Source organism: Glandiceps talaboti, chromosome 14 (assembly GCF_964340395.1).
Source record: "Glandiceps talaboti chromosome 14, keGlaTala1.1, whole genome shotgun sequence".
Lineage (NCBI taxonomy): Eukaryota > Metazoa > Hemichordata > Enteropneusta > Spengelidae > Glandiceps > Glandiceps talaboti.
Genome location: NC_135562.1, coordinates 3,270,363 through 3,293,529, shown reverse-complemented (window position 1 = coordinate 3,293,529; position 23,167 = coordinate 3,270,363). Strand labels below are relative to the sequence as shown.

At 37.5% G+C, this 23,167-nt stretch overlaps 1 protein-coding gene across 1 annotated transcript; it reads left to right on the top strand.

The window, feature by feature from the left end:
• The first annotated feature begins 4,745 nt into the window (after positions 1 to 4,745).
• LOC144445650 (short transient receptor potential channel 4-like) lies at positions 4,746 to 21,239 on the top strand. The gene is made up of 10 exons (XM_078135276.1): positions 4,746 to 5,022; positions 13,518 to 13,642; positions 14,289 to 14,786; positions 15,225 to 15,606; positions 16,173 to 16,319; positions 16,652 to 16,964; positions 17,401 to 17,599; positions 18,094 to 18,267; positions 18,815 to 18,856; positions 19,332 to 21,239. Exons 1-10 carry the CDS (start codon positions 4,860 to 4,862, stop codon positions 19,749 to 19,751), a joined length of 2,463 nt encoding a protein of 820 aa, XP_077991402.1. The 5' UTR covers positions 4,746 to 4,859; the 3' UTR covers positions 19,752 to 21,239.
• Positions 21,240 to 23,167: the final 1,928 nt, after the last annotated feature.

Here is a 23,167-nt window from a genome sequence, read left to right as displayed (position 1 = left end):
TGTAATAACCCATGACTATGACCTTTCAAAGTAAGTGACGCACTTTATTTTAACTTCTAAAATTATCTGAAACTCTTTAAAATGAAATATCGGAAAAAATAGTAATTGAATAATATGTGATGACACATCGGAAAAGACTGTTATGGTTTTAAAAAAAATAATATCATGTTATGTTGTTTGGTGCAAAGTTTGAGTTTTGTTTTAGTTTTTGTCTTGTACAATTCCATACTAAGTCTTGTAGGCATATGGGCTTGCACATAAAATAAAATCTGTCAACGACCTAAAACCCACCGCAAGCACCGTATGACTCACAAGGACAGGTGGTCGAAACACTAGACAAACCCATTAGGATAGCGAGAAACCAAAGTGATGCACCCGTCGAGTTCAAATAAAGTTAAGTGAAGATTTTTTTACACGTGTATACATTCCAGTCGATGTTGAAATAATCCTGTAGCATAAGTGAAATGATTATTGAGTGCGTGTCTCTGCAGGGGGTCTCAAGATTAAACAAAATGAATGACAGCTGATGACCTATTACATAATAAGGTCCAGGTACGTGGAGAAATCGCAGTGGTCCCAGGTCTTTATAACAGTGCGTAGATTTAGCCTGCAGGGGATAATCACATCCACGGGAACACATAATATTGTTCGGTATGACGATGTATGTGAGTGAATACAAGATGCGACTCGAATAATGTTCTCAGTCACTGGCAAATACGAATTCACACACACACACACACACACACACACACACACACACACACACACACACACACACACACAAGTATTATAATTTATAATTTTCATATATGGGCCTCTTTTCTATCCAGAAGCTAGTCTCGCTGCCAGACACGTGACTATCGTCCAGAATCTTTTTTATGTATGCCGAACGGCTTAGCCGTGAGAAGAGAGGAACTTCTCGGGGCAAGTACCTCTCTTCTCGCGGCTGAGGCTCTCGGCATTAAAGCTTAGGGATGATAGTCAAGGGTCTGGCAGGGAGACTATCCAGAAGCCTAATCATACAGCCAAGTGTGGTGACAATTTACACGAATATTTCCATTTTTTCTGTCCAAGAAATATTTAATAAAAACTACTATTGAAGATCTTATCATTATGCCCTGTGTAAAACAATTGCAAAATTAATTTTTTTGGACTATACCAATATAACACAACCACATACAAACCACTACCACGTGTACAACCACACATATACAAACCACTACCACGTGTACAACCACACATATACAAACCACTACCACATGTACAACCACACATATACAAACCACTACCACATGTACAACCACACATATACAAACCACTACCACATGTACAACCACACATACACAAACCACTACCACATGTACAACCACACATATACAAACCAAAACCACATGTACAACCACACATATACAAAACCACTACCACATGTACAACCACATGTACATTTTATTTTATACTGCTTTTGTGATGTCACAAAAACGTTCAAAATTGCCACCATTTCCCCATTTTTTTCACAAATTACACAGGAATAGTTAATATATTCTTAACTCATATTTTTTTTTTCATTCAGATGGAAAACTACAAATAAAATACGAGTATGTCTCTACTAGTCTTTGACCCTCAAATCACAATTCTCGTCTGAGCGAGGACAACTTTTGGAGAATGCATAATCCAATGAATGAATGAATGAATGAATGAATGAATGAATGCATGCATGCATGCATGAAATCTGAGCTAGTTTAATATCTATGTAGCCTTGGATTTAATTCAGTTTTGTTCTACAGTACATATAAAATATCCTTGGAGTAGGAAATAATTTTTTTAAATTAATAAGGCAGGTATTTTAGCATAGTAATTTGTAATGATAATGAAGTGCATCTCTTAAATTGTCTGCAATTGAGACTTTTTACAATTCACTAACTTGAATACATGTATGCACAAGTCAGACAAATTATTGATCCAATCATTGAATTATATTGGAACAGACTGCGTGTTGCGTAATGATACATAATATTGACAGGTTTTGATACGATGATTCCCTCATCACATTTCACCTCATTTTTTACCATTATCATTATGAATTCATATAGTGTATAAATATTGCGTTTGTCCTTGGTGTGAATTAAAAGGCATAATTTAAATGACATGCAAACCAAGTTAAATAGGTTTAAATAAAAGTTGATACCCCAGTCATTCTACGTCACGTAACGCTAGCAGGCGTCTACATCGATTCTGTGGTATTCGAAACATGTGGTATTCGAAACATGACCCACCCCACCCCTAAGAATTACGTGACCCACCCCACCCCTAACAATTACGTGACCCACCCCACCCCTAAGAATTACGTGACCCACCCCACCCCTAAGAATTACGTTACCTCAAGTTACGATTCATAAAATAGTATAATAATCATTGCGATAGTGTAATGTCAGCATTCTTAACCCATCGCCATAAAAATTGATCACTCCCTGAGATATCCCACATTTATGCATCTGTGCATTGAGGAATAGTAGACAGATATAATCCTTGTCAAAGCATAATGTCATTCTGTAAATATCCCCTCCCTTAGATAAATAGTGGACATTCCCTTATGTGACTTCAATATTTGCATCAGTGCTTCATGGAATAGAACAAATAAAGAAAACGACCTTTGCAGTAGTGTAAGGTCCATTTCATTGACTCTATTTCAATTTCATTTTTCAAGATCACACAAAAGCCCAGCCCAACTGCCCAGCCCAACGACCCAGCCCAAGAGCCCAGCCCAACGACCCAGCCCAACGACCCAGCCCAAGAGCCCAGCCCAACGACCCAGCCCAACGACCCAGCCCAAGAGCCCAGCCCAACGACCCAGCCCAACGGCTCAGCCCAAGAGCCCAGTCCAAAAGCCCGGCTAAGGTTTTAGTATATACTGCCAGGAAATGAACATTAATGAAAAGCACGTAACGTCTAAAAGACACAGGGGAGACGGAAATATAACATATATATTGTAGTTTAATTGTGTCGAAGTGTCTTGGCTTGCATGTCGTCTTTATTGAGAACACGATGACGCAGTTATAAGTGAAAACATATTTATGTCGAGTTTCATTCAGTAAACCAGTAAACTGCATTATAGCTACCTTTCTGCAATCCAATTTATCACAATCAAAATACGATCAGTATATAGTTCATCTGATATGGCTATATAATCATCCAATTTCAACAACACATCAGACCTCAAACTGCAATTAAACTGCGGAGTCTTCGATTTCAGTTGACTTCAGTGAACTAATTTTGAAATCAAGAACTGAAATGATAACCTACGTCTCGCTTTCTTGGCTCCTGTCACCAAAATACTGTGATAAAATTCGATTTCTCAGCTGGGCTGATATCTAGTGGTGTAATTACGTCTTTATTTTGAGTGCCTTTATGACGAGAATTTAACGAGATCTCTGTATGGTTTGCATAATTCAGTTTTTTGGAATATTTGCGTCAGCGTTTTCCCCCGACGTTGTCTGACATGTTGTCACCTGGGACCAAAGGTAGTCTCTTTTAGATTTCAGAGTCTTGAAAACAAACACGGTTGAAGGAATGTAAAATGGGAATATTAAGTTTAATGATTGTATATTTTGATCGAAATAACAACTGTTTGTCATTTTGTGCCAAGATAAGAAGTGACAGATGTATCGACTTAGTACGTGTTTGTAATATTCCATGAAGTCAATTATTGATTGGTCACCTGCTTCCTTAATGCTGACAGTTTACAACAGGTAGTTTAAATGATAATACCAATGACAAAACAAAAATACACACACACACACACATACATACACACACACACACACACACACACATACATACACACATACATGCACATACCAACGCGCGCGTACGCATACATACATACATACATACATACATACATACAACATACATACAACATACATACATACATACATACATACATACATACATGCATGCATGCATACATACATACATACATACATACATACATACATGTACACGCACACATACATACATACATACATACACACATATACATACATACATACATACATACATACATACACACACATACGTACATATATACATACACACACACATACATACATACATACATACACACATACACACACATACATACATACATACATACATACATACATACATGCAAGCGTGCATTCATGCACGACACATGTCAGTCCATCCATCCATCCATCCACCCACCCATTCATTCATCCATCCATCTATCCATCCATCCATCCATCCACCCACCCACCCATTCATTCATCCATCCATCTATCCATCCATCCATCCATCCACCAACCCACTCACTCACTCACCCACCCACCCACCCACCCACCCACCCACCCACCCATCCATCCATCCATCCACCCATCCATCCATGCGCCCGTTCCTTATAAATTTAACCGGCAAAGAACGACTTCTTCCATTTGATAATGAATTTAGAAATCTAGCCAATGTAAAATACAAAAAACATTGTTAACCATTGTTAAATAACCAGTGTTCCGCTATAACGAAACACGAAATATTGGTAGGGTTTGGTAGGATTAGTAAATTGATAGACGAGCCATGAGGAACTCATACGTTCTGGTGTAATTTAACGATTAGTTCTTGTGATTGGTGGCGGCGGATGGAAGTATAAGACTCCCTAGGCAAACCATAATAAACACGGCACGTTTTTTGACGGTACAAATTGCCCGGCCACGAGAAAGTTTATAGATCAGGAGTGTTAGTATAGCGCATTGCGTCACAAATCGTAGTGTTGCGATTAAGCCAGGCTTGACTGTCTGTGTATACTGATTGTCAATTGAAAGTATAGCTCAGAACACAAGCAAAAGATGGCTCCGAGTGCTGTCGAGAAATTGTACTTGACTGCCGCTGAGAAGGGTGACAAGAAGGCGATGAAATTAGCGTTGGAGTACGCAAAGGGCCTGAATTTGGACTGCAAAGATGCGGACGGAAGGAGTGCCCTTGTAATTGCAATACAGATTGGTAGCAACGGTTAGTAAGACTTTACATAGTATTATTCCAAACCAATCAGCAATGTATTATAAACAATGTTATAGCGGCATAATGAAATATCATGTTTTCAAATAAGGTTGGTAAATAATCAACCCATGTGAATGTTCCGTAGATTGTACACGTGCAGTGAAGCATCATCAACATCTTCGTGCAAATTAATCAAATTACATTATTTCTCATTGACGTCTCATTTCTAAGAATTACCATGTATACCGTGACAAGTGTAGCTCTCGAGATGAACGCAGCTATTTAAGATAGCTTAGCAACAGTTGAAAGAGGAAAATGGAAGCGAAATATTTAAACAAACAGACAGACAGACAGACAGACAGACAGACAGACAGACAGACAGACAGACAGACAGACAGACAGACAGACAGACGCAGACAGACGGACGGACAGACAGACAGACAGACGCAGACAGACGGACGGACGGACAGACAGACAGACAGACTGGCACAGAGAAGCGAAAAACATGACCTGGACACAGATACCCGTACTAGGATGGCTTTATTTCAACTTAACAATATTAGTTTGCATATCGAATATTTTTGAACTCTGCTGCTATAAATTTTACAATTGATAATAGCTTTTTGTTTTTCTGTGACACTTGTAAGTGTACGATCTCGCTTGTCATACTTTTAGATATTTTGAAAAACAAATATCGTACCATTTTCACGAAATATGTAAATGTTGTGCAGGTACGGGTTCTGCATTATTTATTCCACGATCACACTAGTCGCTTCCAATTCATGGCATACTTGTTTCACAATCCGTATACCGTGTCCCGACGTCTGAGGGCAGCAATCATACTCAATGGTGCATTACTGACGTGATCTCAGATGTAATCCCCAAACTCCCTAGACGAACATGCTCTATTGCACAAAAACAGTTTCACCAGAATATGCTTACTACTTCTTGGGTTTACGTGTGCTCTTCTTTCAGGAAACAGGATTTATAAGACATTACTTGAATATGATTCTGAACACGAAACTTGATTATTTGTTGACGAATTAAATACAGGTGGAATTTCATAATTGACGATAAAGACCGTGCTGATGTAAATAAGTGATGAACGAACGAACAAGCAGCAGGTGAAACTGAAATAGGTTTCGAACTTAGATTTCTATACACGGCAAGTGTATACACTTACTGCCAAGAAGCATAATTGCGCTAATATAACTATCGATGTCATCGGCGTTTTTACGGCAACGCTACTCAAAGTCCGTACGTTCCCCTCCTTCCGTTGTGTCGGCGGAAAAAATGTACGTTGGTTTAATTTGTGAGAATGTTCTGAATGCGTTCACAGACACTATACTCACTGATAGTTTGCTTTACGTCATCGTCGTAAAGCTACTGTCCTCTTTACGGCATGATTCATCACGTACGCTCCCTCGCCTTCCGTTGCGTCAATATAATTTTTTTCTCTAATTCAATGCTTGCGAGAATGCGTGCATTATTGAAAGTTACAAGTAGTAAAATTATGGCGGTTGAGGCTTTGATGTGATACTATATAGTCGTAGCGTATTATACTATTATCTTAATTGTGTTTTTTATTTTAAGAGCCCATGAATTATGACACTTTGGCAAATGTTCAACCCGAGAACAATAACAATATAACAAGGGTCACCACAGATTAGTGTCTGTCCCTTTGGGATATTTCTCTTTTTCTCAAGGTCATTGTCAATATCACGACCTTCACACCAGTTTTGTACATATGATATCCTGTTCTGAACGTTATTCAGTGAAAAAAATTATCATAGAGGACAAGAAGAGATGAAATAACCGTCACGGACCTGTAAATTCAAAATGGCTGCCATAATGTGTGTTTCGTGTAAACGTTTGATGGGCCGTTTCCTTGCAATGATATGCTGCACAATTGGAACCATTTACGCATGGCTGTGTCTGTTTACTATTAGCAATATACGTGTACTCGGATCAATCAAACCTACTCAAGCAGCTAATTCTACAAGTGTGATAATTTGTAATTGTAGCATGCCCAACCTTTTAAATTCCAGACATTTTCAGCAACAATTATTTCCGTTAAACATTCTCAATTTTCAATAATTTTTTAAATATTTCGTCTTCATTTTGGACTAGAAACATTGAGCTGGTCAACTATGTAAATATTTGCTTTATAACAGTGGGATTTATGAAAAAAACCACAAAAAAAGTTATATTTTTTAGAGCCAGATGATGAAATTAAGATTTTGTCTAGCCAACGATGAAATGTAGCAATCTTAGTCAGATTTTTTGTCGAGCCAGACGATGCTCTGTTCCAGTTGATATGGTTTTCATAGTATCATTTCAACTAAATTCGTTGATGAAAGGCCACACAAAGCGCATGAATACTTTTTGAAATTAGTTTCATTAAGAATTTAAATATCATTTATCTAGTCGTTCATGATATTTCTTCTTCTAACTATAAAATGAAATTACATCCACTGCTACTCAGGTTATTGACCTTACGTGAAACTACGAAGTGAATTGGTTGGTTGCAAACATGGATAGGTTCACATTACATTCGATAATACTTGCCTTGAGAGGGTACTATTCTAATTGAAAGTATAAGTTATCGAATGACTATTATACTATATATCAAATCGTACATCCTTACTAGTAGTCATCATATCTGATTCAGCGTTCCGCCGCGTCCGATACATATGTACGTTCAAACGAAGCGCTTTTTGTTTGTCGTCGAAAACGATGCGTCGCGTTGCAATCACAACATAGTATGTGAGCTTTTATCCATTTGCCGCGTTCTTATTCTTATTCGAATTTGGCTGATTTTCACGACACCAGATCAGAGAGCTCATCTGGGCAAATATACCTTTAAATCATAAACAAAATATTGTATGCTCAGCAATCACGTTTTGTTTTAGAATCCCTATGTACCGTTTAGGTTTCTGTTGCGTGGGACCCCTAGGCGCGCGCGCGTGTGTGAATCGGACGAGTGCCGCACTTCTAGAACTGCACCCCCCCCCCTAAAAAAAAAAAAAAAAACTAAAAAAAAAAAAAAAAAATTGTCTCACCTACCCAAGCACAACAATATTTAATTACATACAGATCTAGAGGTAGGTTTGACACATATACAGTACCATGTTTAGAACTACTGAAATTTTCAATTTCCTTAATCTTCGATCGATTTCCGTTCCTGGAAGGAGCTCTGTGGAAACTCCGGAATAAAAAGAAAATTAATGGTCCGGAAAAAAGTGCAAGCTACACAGCTGCTTTGAAATGATTCAGTTGAAAACAATAAATCGTTACGGAATCTTTGTTGTTGACGTTTGAGATGGTATTGAGATACGGAAAACACGTCATTGGACTTGTTAGGGCCGTGTGACTAACTACCTCAAATAGAGGAAATGTCATTATTTTATTGATTAACAATGTGAGGCATTAATACAAAGTCAGCTAAATATGTATAGCTTTAAGTACGGAGTGTGAAATGCACCTGTTTCCTGGCCTTTTCTGCTTTAATGTCACGCATCTTATTTATAGTTAGGCAACATATAATTTCTGATACAGTATTGGCGAGAATTTTTGGGAAATGGTCGCCCTCTCCCAGTTTAAGGTTACAACCACTATCACCACATCTATTCTTTTCTGCAGTAAAAGAGGATGTGGTTTACGACGACGTGATCTGTCTGTCTGTCTGTCTGTCTGTCTGTCTGTCTGTCTGTCTGTCTGTCTGTCTGTCTGTCTGTCTGTCTGTCTGTCTGTCTGTCTGTCTGTCTGTCTGTCTGTCCGTCCGTCTGTCTGTCTGTCTGTCTGTCTGTGTCTGTCTGTCTGTCTGTCTGTCTGTCCGTCTGTCTCTCTGTTTATCTAAATATGTCTGTCTGTCTCCTTCCCTCTGAGTGTCTCTTTCTTCCAGTCATTGTCAGCAGTCAGCTAGTTTATCTGTCCGTCTTTCTAACCCTCTCTCTACCTTACTCTCTATATCTCTCTCTCTTGTTTGCCTCTCCTATAATGTTGTACCCTGCTAACAGTTACAATTTGACATTCCATATTGACAGTCCATAATTATGAAAATTATAAGCCAATATCACTGAACAAATAGTTATCAATGATAAGTTTAATTGAGGAGAAAAGTAGAAGTCATGTACCGCTTTCTATGATTGACTTTATAGTTGAAGTTTACATCTAACGAGGAATTCAGCATATAAAAACATAATACCAAAAAAATGCCAATTTGAAATTATTTAGAAACAATCGCTTTCAGAAATAGTTAAATGCTAATGTTCAATTACCTTGGATTTTTGTCGAGTCATTAAACTTGCCGTTAAAAATGAAGTCTGACAGGAACCATTGACCCACTGAAAACCAGTTTCAGTTGAGATTTTGTGATATTGATGATTCAGAACGGTTTAGTTCAAATGAACAACTCATTCTTCATACTCGTCACAATTTATGATAGTAATATTTAATATTTGTATATACTGACGTCTGCAATCTCAACATATTTTGGTGGGACATGAGAAATAATTAAAGTATTATTGTCAAATGACGTTTATGTATTTCCTCTTCGGTCTGTGCATTTGTCAGAGATTTACAGCCCCCTTATCAAGTTATGGCGGTTCGTGTCTTATGCTGGTAATACAATCACCATATGTATCTCTTTAAAGCATAGACTGTGGCGATCGTAATGTTTACATGTAGACAGTATATAATAAGACCACTTCTGAAATATAATAAGTTTCAATATCGATTCTATTACAAAATAAATTGATATGTAACGACATGAAATAGTTAAACCCAAGTCAAATCAACTCAGCCACTGTATTCGGTTCGATTTATGCATTTAATTCAGTATAAAATTACCGTATTATGGTGTTATTGTCTCAGGCTTGCTATCCAAGATAGACATAATCGACGTACACCAAACAAAAACAAGGTCATTCAATCAAAACATTTAGTTTTCCTTAACCATGGGATTACTAGTGATGACTTTTATGGACCTGTAACTATAAATAGAATAAGAACACCAATTCTTCACTTTAAAGAAAATAACCTACAAACTGTAAAAACTGTTGACTGTGTCGTGACCTACGTCTTTTTTTTATGTTTAGTACTCTTACCACACACTGTGTGAATTGTGAAAATAAACAAATAGCTAGAATGAGTTCATTGGCATTATCATAACCTCACGGACGCAAGCAACATGTTCCAAATATTTACGACGAGGTCGTGAAAATGTAAGTGTTATGATAAACCTGTCTGACTGAAATATATATGCCACTCTAGGAATCAGACGGACATTCGTACATCGTGTACATCGTAAACAATTGCAACTTTAAACTTGTTAAGTCAAACGTCAAGACAAGTCGTAAAACTTTATCGACCACTTTTAGATTTTTTGATAAAGGATGTCATTCATTATACCACGCCCGACACAAGCCGACTTGAAGTTGAACATGTTCGACGAGATATATAGATTGGTGCCTCAGCATAGTTTGTTTACGTCATTGGTTATGTGATCTACGCCACACCGATGCGTGTTTACGTCATTAGTTATGTGATCTACGCCACAACAACTAATTACGCAGGTATAATGATGTCATTCTAAAATATTTTTCTTCTACGACTCGTAGTGACAAGGCCCTATGCCACTCGTAAATTTGAAAGAACTTGAAGGAAAATTATGTGTGGAAACTGCCAAGTTTTTTATGTTTGCGACCAAAATGTTCAGACAAATGGAATTCATGGCGATGTACAATTACATTTTATGTTATGGCAATCCCTTTTACTGATTAGAAGTGTACTATCCCTAGTTTTCTACTTTCTGGGGGAAATTGCATATCTCAGATGATGCATGTAGTTATAGCTCACTAATAAAGTAAACAGGCAAATGTTTGGTTTTTTGTTGTTTTTTCAACTTCATGAAGTATATTTGTCTTTTTGCCAACAATAATTGGTGATTGTAGTTTTTGAAATGGGTCACCTAGACAGTGTATATACAGAAACAATTTGAACTGTATATTTACACCAAGTTGTTAAACCATTACATAAAAATATACAAACGTGTAAAATGACAAACCATTATAGTTTGTGTTCACATTAAAACAAGGCGTATTTTTTAGGGCGGTTACTCGTATGAAAAATACGTTCTCAAGAAACACACAGTATCCGTATTCATCAAAATCGTGTACCCTCGTGAAAATATGATTGTTTACCCCTCATGAAAAGATATGTTCTCCTCGTCATAAATGCAAAATACGTGTACCCCTCCTTATTAACATAAATATACCGTCCATATTAAAACACCATTTACCCATCCACATCAAAATATGTACACCCTCATCATCATCAATGTACGTGTACCCGTCGTCATCAAAATACGCATACTCGTCGTCATCGATACACGTGTTACCGTCGTCATCAAGATACGTGTAGCCGTCAACATCAATTATGTGTATTCACCCTCATCAATTGTTCGTGTACCCGTCGTCATCAAAATACGTGTACCCGTCGTCATTGATATACGTATACCTGTCGTCATCAATATACGTGTACCTGTCGTCATCAAAATACGTGTACCTGTCGTCATCAATATACATGTACGCGTCGTCATCAATATACGTGTACCCGTCGTCAATATACGTGTACCGGTTGACAATCAAAATACCTGTACCCGTCTCCAACAAAGTACGTCTACGCGCCCTCATCTGCATGCGATATATGCGCGTGTATCTCTCCTCATCAAAATATGCGTACACGCGGCCGCCTTAAAAACGAGTCTAACCGTCCTCATATACGTGTATGAAACATCCCAGTATGATAGATAAAACAATATTTGATATATCATAATAGCTATCAAAATTTATGACTATCTGTTGGTCGTAAAAAAAATTGAAACTTAATGTGTTCACTAGCATTACACAAACTGTGGAGGTCGTGATCTAGGTATTATGGCACTGACCTACAAACGAGGAATGTGCAAGTATTGTACGGTGATGAAAGGTTTATTACTGGCGATCTCTCCCACAATGAACTTATAATATACTTATAATATTAACCACAATCAATTTATAATACGGATTTGCTTTTAAGTTTTATAATCCCAAATTTAGAGAGTAATTACAGGGAGTGGGGTTAGGGGTTGGGGGGGGGGGGGAAATCAAGCTCGGTCTATTGCATTGCCTAAAATCGGTTTTCCTTGCCTGTGATAAAATGTGACCCTCCTCGATTCCTTTTTCTAAAAAGTGGCCCCCTCAATTTCCATTCTCTACAACATGACCCGCCCACCCTGTTCAATTCCATTTTTCAAAAACACGGGTTAAAATACTGTCAGGAGTGAAAGGGGGACACGAGTCCCATAATCAATGGTAAGGACTTAATCCCACCGCTGCCACCACATTGATGAGTTGAAAGGTATTGGTTGTTTACAATTCATGATTGCTACCATCACGGCGAATTTGTAAGAAGGCACTGCAGTAATTATTTCCCGTGTTTGGTATCATTTAGATTTGTTTTAAAACCCGAAATAAGCCAATAATCTGATTTTTATTTTACATTTTTTATTAATCTTTAACATAATTTATGTACTTGTGTTAGGAGACGGTGACTGAATTTTACTCTCAAATTGGCACAGAAAGGGTCAATATAACGAACGCAATCGCTAGAACAATGGGGTGTTGGAGAAAAAGAGTTTTGATTTGGTGTTTTGATTCGATGGCGTCATCAGCGACTGTATATCATAAGTTTGTCCTTGAATGTATTACACAAGAAGACACTGAACTGACATCTGATATAGTGATAATAAAGTAACTGTAACCCGAACTATGTTATAATGCTATCAATTTTCGGTGTCTAGTACTGTGCTGTCATAGGAAACTGTTTTGTTTTTAATTTTTCACTCTTAAAATATTTAAAAAGTGTTGTTTCACAGTCACTGAACTGAAAACTCCTGCTAAAATTAATATCGTTCATATTAAATTTCTCTTACCAGTCTGTTGTAATCTTTAATGTCAACGTTTCCTTATATGAATATTACACATTATCACCCAGTTCAGTTATCGTGTTACAATTTCCAAAATCATAGCACCGGCACTTGAAGGTTGCAGAGAAACTGTAATAGCGCCACCTCTCATCGGTTTTGAAGGACGCATCGTATTCACAAGTTAGAGTTCTCTTGACTTCAAGCATCGACTGCGAAAAAAAGAAGAACAAACACATTGCTGTCTTATAAGTCTCTTGAAAAGAAAATCCATGTAAAATACAACGGCTGATACTTTAGGGATATTCAGGGGTACTATAGCGAGAGGAGAATCAAATTTTGGAACAGTAGTGTCTAACTGACACTTTCTGTCCAGTATATCGAAGTCCCGTTAATAGGTCACCACAATATCAGTGAGGGCGCAGTTCTGCTAAATGAAATACATTTCGTTCTTAGGAATTTTTTTTAAAGTAGCTATGGTAGACGAATATTTGTTCTTTATTGACATTGGTGTTGCTCTTTCTTGTCCTGTCTTCTCTAGATATCGTGAAATTGCTGCTGGCTCACAATGTTACCTTGGGTGACGCTTTGTTACGAGCTGTGGACATGCAAATAAAGGAGACTGTTGAATTAATCTGTGAACACATCACCAAGAAAAAGAAAATGGTTTGTAGTCTCTATCTATTCATATTCATATTCATATTCATATTCATATTCATATTCATATTCATATTCATATATTTGTTTTCATAAACTTGAGTTCTAGAGAGTCATATCATATCATGACTTCACATTTATTATGTAAATGAATCGAATATTCCTGGCTCCTAATTGGTTATTAAAATTAAGATAAAAATTGTTCATCAAATAAATAAATACATACATACATACATACATACATACATACATACATACATACATACATATATACATACATACATACATACATACATACATACATACATACATACATGTATGCATGCTTGCTAAGCCCCATGAGACAACACGAGACCACTGCACCTTTGCAAGAACAATGGGGTGCGGGTGTGGGTAAAAAAAAGTTTTGATTTGGTGTTTTAATTTGATGGCGCCATCAGCGACGGTATTTCAATTTATAAGTTTGTCTTGGAATGTATAACACATGAAGACGCTGCTCTGACATCTGATGACAAAGTGATAAAGTAATCGTAACCCGAACTATGTTATAATGCTATCAATTTTTGGTTAGTAATTTTTTTGTATCCAAAAAATAAAATTTTGGAGTGAGTTTTTTGAAGATTCACGGTTTACAATTATGTATTAACTTCAACAGGACGCCCTCAACTGTCGAGCATCAAATGAGGATTTCCATCCTGACGTCACTCCAATCATACTTGCAGCACATCACAATAATTACGACATTGTCAAACTACTCCTTGACTGTGGCGCCGACATCAAAGACCCAGAAAAGTACGAGTTCAAGTCAGAAGAGTACACGTTAGAACACTCACTTGGCACAGTCAACGTGTACAAAGCTCTGGCGAGTGAGGCCTATATATCGTTGACAAGCAGTGACCCAGTAAACACTGCCTTTGAGCTGAGTCACAGACTGAGACAGTTGAGTGAGACAGATTACGAGTTCCGCTTCCAGTATGCAGATTTGGCTCATCGATGTGAAGAATTTGGTGCTGATGTCTTGAAGTATATCCGTGATTCTAGAGAACAGAATACAGTGTTGTGTACCGATCCCGGTGAAATAGCAGAGTCAAATGCTATTGATGATCAGATGCCATATAAAGTCAAACGAGCCATACGGTTTGGTCAGAAATTGGTGAGTAAGATGTAAGAATTCTGAGGACTTATCAATGAAAACTAAAACAATGACAGAGAAGCAGAGATAGAGGGAATGAGACAGTGTGAGAAACAGAAGGATGGGCAGAGAGAGAGAGATATCTGGGATACTGAGTCCCAGGCAAAGAGAGAGAGAGAGAGAGAGAGAGAGAGAGAGAGAGAGAGAGAGAGAGAGAGAGAGAGAGAGAGAGAGAGAGAGAGAGAGAGAGAGAGAGAGAGAGAGAGAGAGAGAGAGAGAGAGAGAGAGAGAGAGAGAGAGAGAGAGAGAGAGAGAGAGAGAGAGAGAGAGAGAGGGGGGGGGTGGTGAGGATTATGCGGTGTGGTAAAACGTAGTGAATCAGATTGTCGTTGTGACTGTAATAAATTCTATTGACATGGAAGCCAAACTTATCTCATCCATAATTGGTATTTTTTTCAGTTTGTTACCCATCCGAATTGTCAACAGTTACTCATTGAGAAGTGGTATCACGGATTACCCGACTGGCGCCAACAGAGCATGCTCAAAAGTCTCTTTCTAACCCTTGTCTTCGGCTTGTGTTTTCCTGTCTTCTCATTGGCCTATATCATAGCACCCGAGGCTAGGTTTTCGGGTTTCTTGAAAATTCCATTCGTTAAATTTGTATGCAACACAGCGTCAGCCTTCACGTTTTTGACCATATTAGGAATGCAGAGAATACACGTGACCAGTGGCATGGAAGGCCAAGATTTGACCAATAAGGACCTTTACTATCAACTATTGGCGGGAAACCAGAATGTGATGTTATCTATACAAGAATGGCTCATCGTGTTCTGGATTGTGGGTAAGATTGCCCATCCTTCTTAGTCAAGAAATTTGACAGTTTGAAGTTTTGACGTTCAGAAACAAAAACACAAATCAAAGACACGTGCACCGTTTCAGATTGTGAAGATTGTAGACTAAAGAATCGTCCTTGTGGGTGCTTTGCGATTAAAAGAGCGCCAACAACGACGGTTCAGATTTATATGGAGACATATAGAAATGCAGATATACTATGTATAGTCTTGCTGCTAGACGTTCGGGCTTTCTTCTGATACGATAACCGAACGAAGTTCGCAGTGATGTTCCATCCTCAATAGCGATGTTCGGTCGGGTGTCGTATTGTATCGGAAGAACATCCGAGGGCTAGCAGATAGACTATATACTACCATAATACTACTATATACGTTATGAGTGATCACAAAGCTTAGTACATAACTTATGTCGGCCTTGACCTTGACCTTGTTCTTCATTGTAACCTTCAAGTTCTGTGTACATAGTTTGGTCTAGCACCACTGAACTATTTAGACTTTATGAAACAGCACAAGCAGAGTTAATAAAAAACATTTTATTCTCAACTCGGTATGACAGGTATGACGTGGGAAGAAATCTCAACTGTATTGAAGAATGGAACACGTGGTGTTACTGATAATTTACAAATGAAGTTACTGGATTATTCTACCTTACTACTCTTCTGGTTGTGGATATGTCTACGAACTGTGCTAATTGTTGAGGTACGTGTCTAAATATGACCTGTTATGTATTCGTCCGTCCGTCCGTCCATCCATCCATCCATCCATCCACCCACCAGCCGCCCATCCATCCATCCATATCCATCCACCCACGCATGCTTAAAAATCATGCTTAGAATCTAAAATCTGTGTTTATCATTTCTTTGCAGTATTTCAACGGACCAGTTCAAGGCGTCTCAGCCCCTGTTATGAACTCAAACCATACGGCGATTGCATTTGTCTCTGAAGGCGGTGAGGGCGCTACACTATCAAAACTTGCCGACGAGATATCAACTTCAACCAGACAAGAACCAACAACCACTGCCGGCGTGTTAGCAGAAATGACACAGGTCGCGTTGCAGCAACGAAATATATCTTACGTCGATATCATATCGAGGGCTTTCTTCGCAGTTGCCAAAGTATTCAGTTTTCTACGGTTAATTCGCATCACAGTTGTCAGTTTACAAGTCGGTCCAATGCAGATCTCATTGGGTCGCATGTTTGAAGATATTTCCAAATTCATGATGATATTTTGTTTAGTGTGGGTAGCATTCTCCGTTGGACTGAATCAATTATATTGGTACCATGCTCTGACTGCTGAACTGAAATGTCAAATGGCGCAAGAAGATGATTGCTTACAACCATTCGGAAGGTGAGCAATGTTTTTATCAACCCTATCCTATTAGCAGACGAATCTTCGAATTCTCCCATACATATTTCGTTTACTTTATTTCTAGCTAAATTCTTGTGTAATGCTTACCCTAGATTCCATAGTAATTTTGATATCATGTGAAACATAATGGGTCGTACTCATATATAAAGCTGGTGAACAAACGAACTGAAAATCTGACACCAGGAAAGTTCGCACAATCATCAATACAAAATGTGTTTTTGAATTTGTTGTAGAAAGATCGTCAAACGAGCTGTTTATAGTCAAGTTGAAGACATTTTTCTGGCCGAAATCAAACGTTTTTCCTCTAATCGGAGCATACGCCCATGACAAGGAAAACACCATCAAAATCGTGGGTCACATGTAGAAATAGCGCCATTACAGTCTATATCAAAAAATCTTTTGTTTTATGTTGCAGCATGGGCGAAACCATGAATACTTTGTTCTGGGCGATATTTGGAGTTACTAAACTGGAAGGTTTGGCGATAGAGGGACGAGATCGAGGCTTTGTGGAGGGTATTGGTCAGACCTTATATGGTGCCTATCACGTGATTGGTATTATTGTACTCTTGAATATTCTCATTGCTATGATGACAAAGACGTACACCAGGGTAGAGGTGAGGTCACTGTTATTTTTTTTGTAAACGAACTAAAAAGGAAAACATGTAAAAGAGAACAAAATAGGTAAAAAAAAGAAAACATAGAACCCTTTGCTGAGGAGCTCTGAAACGTGCTTCAATTTCAAGTTCCGTTTTCACGTGAGAATCGCACGGTTAAAAAAAGATAAAAAAGATATCCTCTAAGAAAACCCCCACACATATACAGACGCGAAATCCCACTAATTGATAGCACTGTTGTACTCCTGGGTTGCCCTGAGTTATGTTTAAATGACATGTGACGTCTAACTTTCTACGGTGTATTGCACCAGTGTACAGGTGATCTGATTTAAGCTGATGTACATGACATGTACCAACGTATTTAAGATACATTACATGGCATGGTACCTCTACGGTTTTGAAATCAAGAAATTAACAAAAACAGTCAGCTTAAAAACTGCAGTGACTTTGATCTGGCACACGAAGTCACCTTTGAATTATTTTTGTATTTGTAGGAAGATGCCGACATACAGTGGAAATACTCAAGGGCGGAATTATGGATGAGTTACTTCGGTGAGGGCGCTGCTCTACCACCACCTTTCAATTTGCTTCCAAGTCGGGCCTCTCTACAGACCCTCTGTCTTCGGTTTAAACATGGTCTGTGTAAAACTCCAGAACACCAGAAAACTGTAAGTATTGTGTGTGTGTGCGTGTGTGTGTGTGTGTGTGTGTGTGTGTGCTTCTAATTCTGTCTGCCTATGTGTCTGTGTTTCTATTTCTGTCAGTGTCTTTTTTAAATATACTGTTCTATATTTGAGTGTGGCTCAGTGTGTATGCGTGTAAGCTAGCATACACTTAATTTGAATTATGAAATATAAGTTTCACTGTGAAAAATTATAAGATCATTTCTATTCCTTTAAGAAATATATTAATGTAATAGTATTTTGTGTTAACTCACATGCTAAATTATATATAATTTATGTGTTAAAACTACATTTTTAGGGTAGGTCATGGTGTCATTTTAAGGGAGACATCTAGTATTGTCATAAATTGTATAACAAAAGATAAAGCTTGCAAATCAACACGTGTTTATTCCTATATTTTGTGTAAAATGAACCGATAAAATGATATTATCCAAATTGTAACAAGAATTAGAATTTCATATATTTCCTGAAATGCATAAAGTTAATTATGTTTCTATTCTAACACCGAGATATGTGTTGTTTTTTCTTGCAGCAAAGAGAGACCATTATCGAAATGAAGTTGAAGGAATACTCGGTAATTTAATTTCATATAAACTAAGTATGTTTTCGAGAAAACTAGTTTAAGTTTCAAACGAATATTTCTGATATCCTTACAATCAAGTGTCGTAAGAGGTAATGTACGTATGGTTCAATGACGTAGCTTTTAGAGTAGTAAAATGACGTCATCACTATATGTGCACATATCAATTCCAAATGATTGTTAACCATGACTTTGTTGAATGAGAAAGCTTTACGTGACTGCTTAGCAGACATCAGAAAAAACTATTTAGACCCCCCTATCTGATGAAACATTTTGTAATGTTGATGGGAACATTCAATAATGAAGACATGTATGAATGCTGTCACTCAGGCAAATTTACCAGGCGGGGCTAAAATTAAATTGAAAGATGTGTACAAAGTTACAAGATTGTTCATCTACATTTTGGAAGGGAAATAAGTTCGTACCGAAGAGTTTACTAGGTCTATTTTGTCTTTCTCTATCTTGGCAGGACGTGATTACTGATGCAGTTAAACGATACCACTACGAAAAACAACGAGACGAGGAAGAGGAAGCCGATCCATTTTTGGTTCAATTGAAGCAAGACATATCAGGTTTTAAATATGACATGTTTGAAGCCCTTGGAGAAATGGACAACAAAATCAATCACGTGCAAGCAAAGGTAGAAGATCGTGAAGTCGTTGAATCGGGTGGCCCCGGAAGTGAAATGTTTCACCTCCTGCAAAATGCAGTGACGTCAGAACCAGCAGACAGATATGCAGATTTGCAATTTATCGACGACGAAGATGACGACGAGACGACTACATACGATGGATCACGAAATACACTGTCGGATATACCGTCTCCAAGTACAGTGACGGGTCCTACCAGTGTCAATGTCAGTCGTGCACCAAGTGTTCCATTAATATAAACCCCAATGATGTAGTAACCGCTAGTATTTATCTTAATATTATCTGCTGGGAAATGTTCGAAATAATTTTTTTCACCACTCATCTTTGACAAGTACTTTGGCCAGTCTTAGCAAATCGGCTCCCATGCCACATTAATCATAGTACCCTAGGGAAATCGAAGACAAATAGCTGTAGTGTTCCCTCTATGCCAATCGAGGTCACCATGGGTCACTAATCCTTACCACGTGACACTATCTAAGCCAATCACTGAAGGATGTATGAAAACGCTGATAGTATATTATAAATGATGATTTTGCCCACCAAAGGCAACAATTTACAAGAATACAATATCATGATTTTATAAAAGTATTCATTTAGATGAAAAATGACTTCTCAAGTTTTAATTATTTAGATAAAAATAACGTTGTAAAACAATGTAGGAAAAACTGAACTGTTCTTTCTGAATATATGCTAAATTTAATATTTGCCTCGACTTGGACGGGTGTGATGACAGGTCACGTGGTATACTGACATACGACATAGAATCAGTATAATATATTCAACATTTGTTATAAATTTGAGTTTTTCGTAACAACACAAGTGTCAACGTAAGCATTCTTGACGTTAGTGAAATGTGTGTAGATTTATTGATGACGTATTTCTTTCTAACACGAATACAACTTCTACCTGGCCATATTCACCAAACAAAGTCAGCAATTCTTTCTTGACTGTTATAGTTAGCTGGATTTCATCTGTAGCTGTAGAGATAGCTTGGCCAAATATTGCCAAAATAATACATTATAAATATGACACTGCGATAGTGTTTTACATATAATTGGCATAGGATAGGTAATAAGTTTGGAAACAATTACACACTATCAATACTGGCAGTACTGTCTCAAATCGTCAACGGGACTCATCAGTCCGAGTTTATAAGCAACGGTCTTTGACGTTAATGAAATGTTGTGCTGTATGTTTCTTACTTGTCTGTGATGTTTATAAGGTTCTCAGAGTACTCTATTTAACAATTACTTGCAAAGGACTGAACTCAGACCATGTATTCAAATATAACTTATAAACGATCACATGACGTAATTTATTGTACGTATAAAAAAAATTCGAGGAAAGCCCTACTATAGTCTATGCAATCAGCTGTTCAAACAAATTCCAGAAGGCAATTGTATGTCATGGAAGGCATACGTGGATACTAGATATAACACTAGAATAGTTCAGTTTGATCAATCAAAGTTTTGTGACGGTACTTTCACATGGAGAAAAACAGTTTAAAAAGAACCTCAACTAATGCCAACTTAATAGGACTGTATAATAAACAATAATAATAATAATAAACAATTATGTTAATCCTTTTTTTATTGTATCACTGCAACATTATATAATTTCAAAGTCAATTTAGAAAGATTACGTGATATAGTCTTGCATGTCTCGGGAGCAGACGTCAGTATTTTTTTAATTATCTCTAAAGATGTGGGACAAATCGTAAACAAATATCACAGTGATTTTATTTGCAGTTTGAAATAAATGAGAATATAAGTTATCTTTGTGTGGTACATTGTATTTTGATATTCACTTCGAAATGGTAAGATATTTCTATACAGGAAAACGAACGAAAGGTGCACAATACACGTCGCAGTTGTCATCTTTATGGTAATCGAGACGTGAGAAGGTTGACGTCACGTCGTCTGTAGTGCTGACATTTTGAATTTCGAATTTTGCTGCCGTTCTACCAAAAATTCGAAATTCAAAATATCAGCTCTAAAATTGAAATACCGTTAGCCGTTCTCACGTCTACAGGTAGACTATATTTGCGGGAACAGTACGCTTCCCTGGTATTTGTTTCTCGACGGCGGAAAGATTGCCCTAACATGCGAAAATGGTCATACGGGCAGTTAAGGATGCGTTACAAGCTAAGATTGTGTACATTCTGTGCTTATGGTACTCGCAGTATTCTAGACTAGAGACTACCATTAAGTTGACTTTCGAATCTAGCGAGCGTTCTAGTCGTGGATATGGCATGAATTAATATTAGATTCGAAAGTCGACGACATGATAATACATAAACCATCCGTTAACATAACTTACTAGTATATATACATTGTATGCTAAGATGTTTATGAGACAACCAACAAATAGAAAGAGAGAAACCAATTAGCTGACTGACTAAAAATTGAAAGAGAAAGGACCATTTAAATTCTGAAGATGTGGTATGTCGTTCGTCAAGTGTATGGCATGCCGATAAAAGAATGGTGACATTCTTATGTATGATTTATATTACCAATGATAAAATATTGCTAATTTATAGTTTATATTCATATCAAATTGGCAACACTGTAAAATGAGCGCCATTATTGCATGCGTCATTGCAATATGAAAGTCATTATACACCATTTGGTATGTGAAATTTTACCACGAGATTCTCGTTTCGTGAGACGTCATTAGAATGATACACCAAGGCGTTCTGAGTCAAATTATGAGTTAAAAATACGTAATGTCCGACAATAAAACTATGGTACATGCCGTAACATGGCATGATAACGTGTAAATAATTTTGGACCCCGAAAAATATGACGATTCAGCGTCTTTGTTAAAATTACGATAGGATATTCTTGGTACCTACACATAAATATGCCACATGTTATAAACAGTTGACTAGCTCGAGTTACAAGCATTCTAGTGGAGTTATTTAGATTAATGTATACTTTCACTCGTTTTTTTCCGAGATAGCCCTTTGTATCGGGGGAAATTCACACGATTGAACTATAATTTTATGTGCCAGGTAGCAATCTATATTTAAAACTACAAATTGGGTACACACACGTTTAGATTGACTCATACACAAATACACATATATACACGTAGTCTGTGTGATTTTCTCTCTCATTCTCTCTCTAAATATGGCTAGAGAACGACTGTAGTGGAGTTACAGGTCCAGAGAGTAGCCAGACCATTAGTGCATTGTATGGGTTTCATTTATTGGGGTCAAATGTGTGTGATCGAACGTCCTTCTAAAGACCTTCTAAACCTTCTAAAGGTCATGTGGGTGAAGGTATTGTTTCATGACTTAGAGGTCGAGGAGCCCGGATATATATGAGGACAATGACGTCATCAATATCAGGGTAACTAGTTACTCCATTTTGGCAAATTAAAACAAAAGATGTTTTACACAGATTGATAACTACTCACGTGACTTCTAGACTTCTGCAAATAGTTACATAATGAATATATCACGTAAATCACGTGAGACGAATTCCGTGTAAATACGCAATGTACTGGTCAGGGCTATGCAAATGAATTTGAATCACATACTACTAATATGCTCGTGTTTTGAATGAATCAATCTCCTGAGAGGTGGTCGCACGTGACTGTCACGTGTCAAGGATAACATTTTCACCTCAATGACCCCAGACTGCTGTATTAC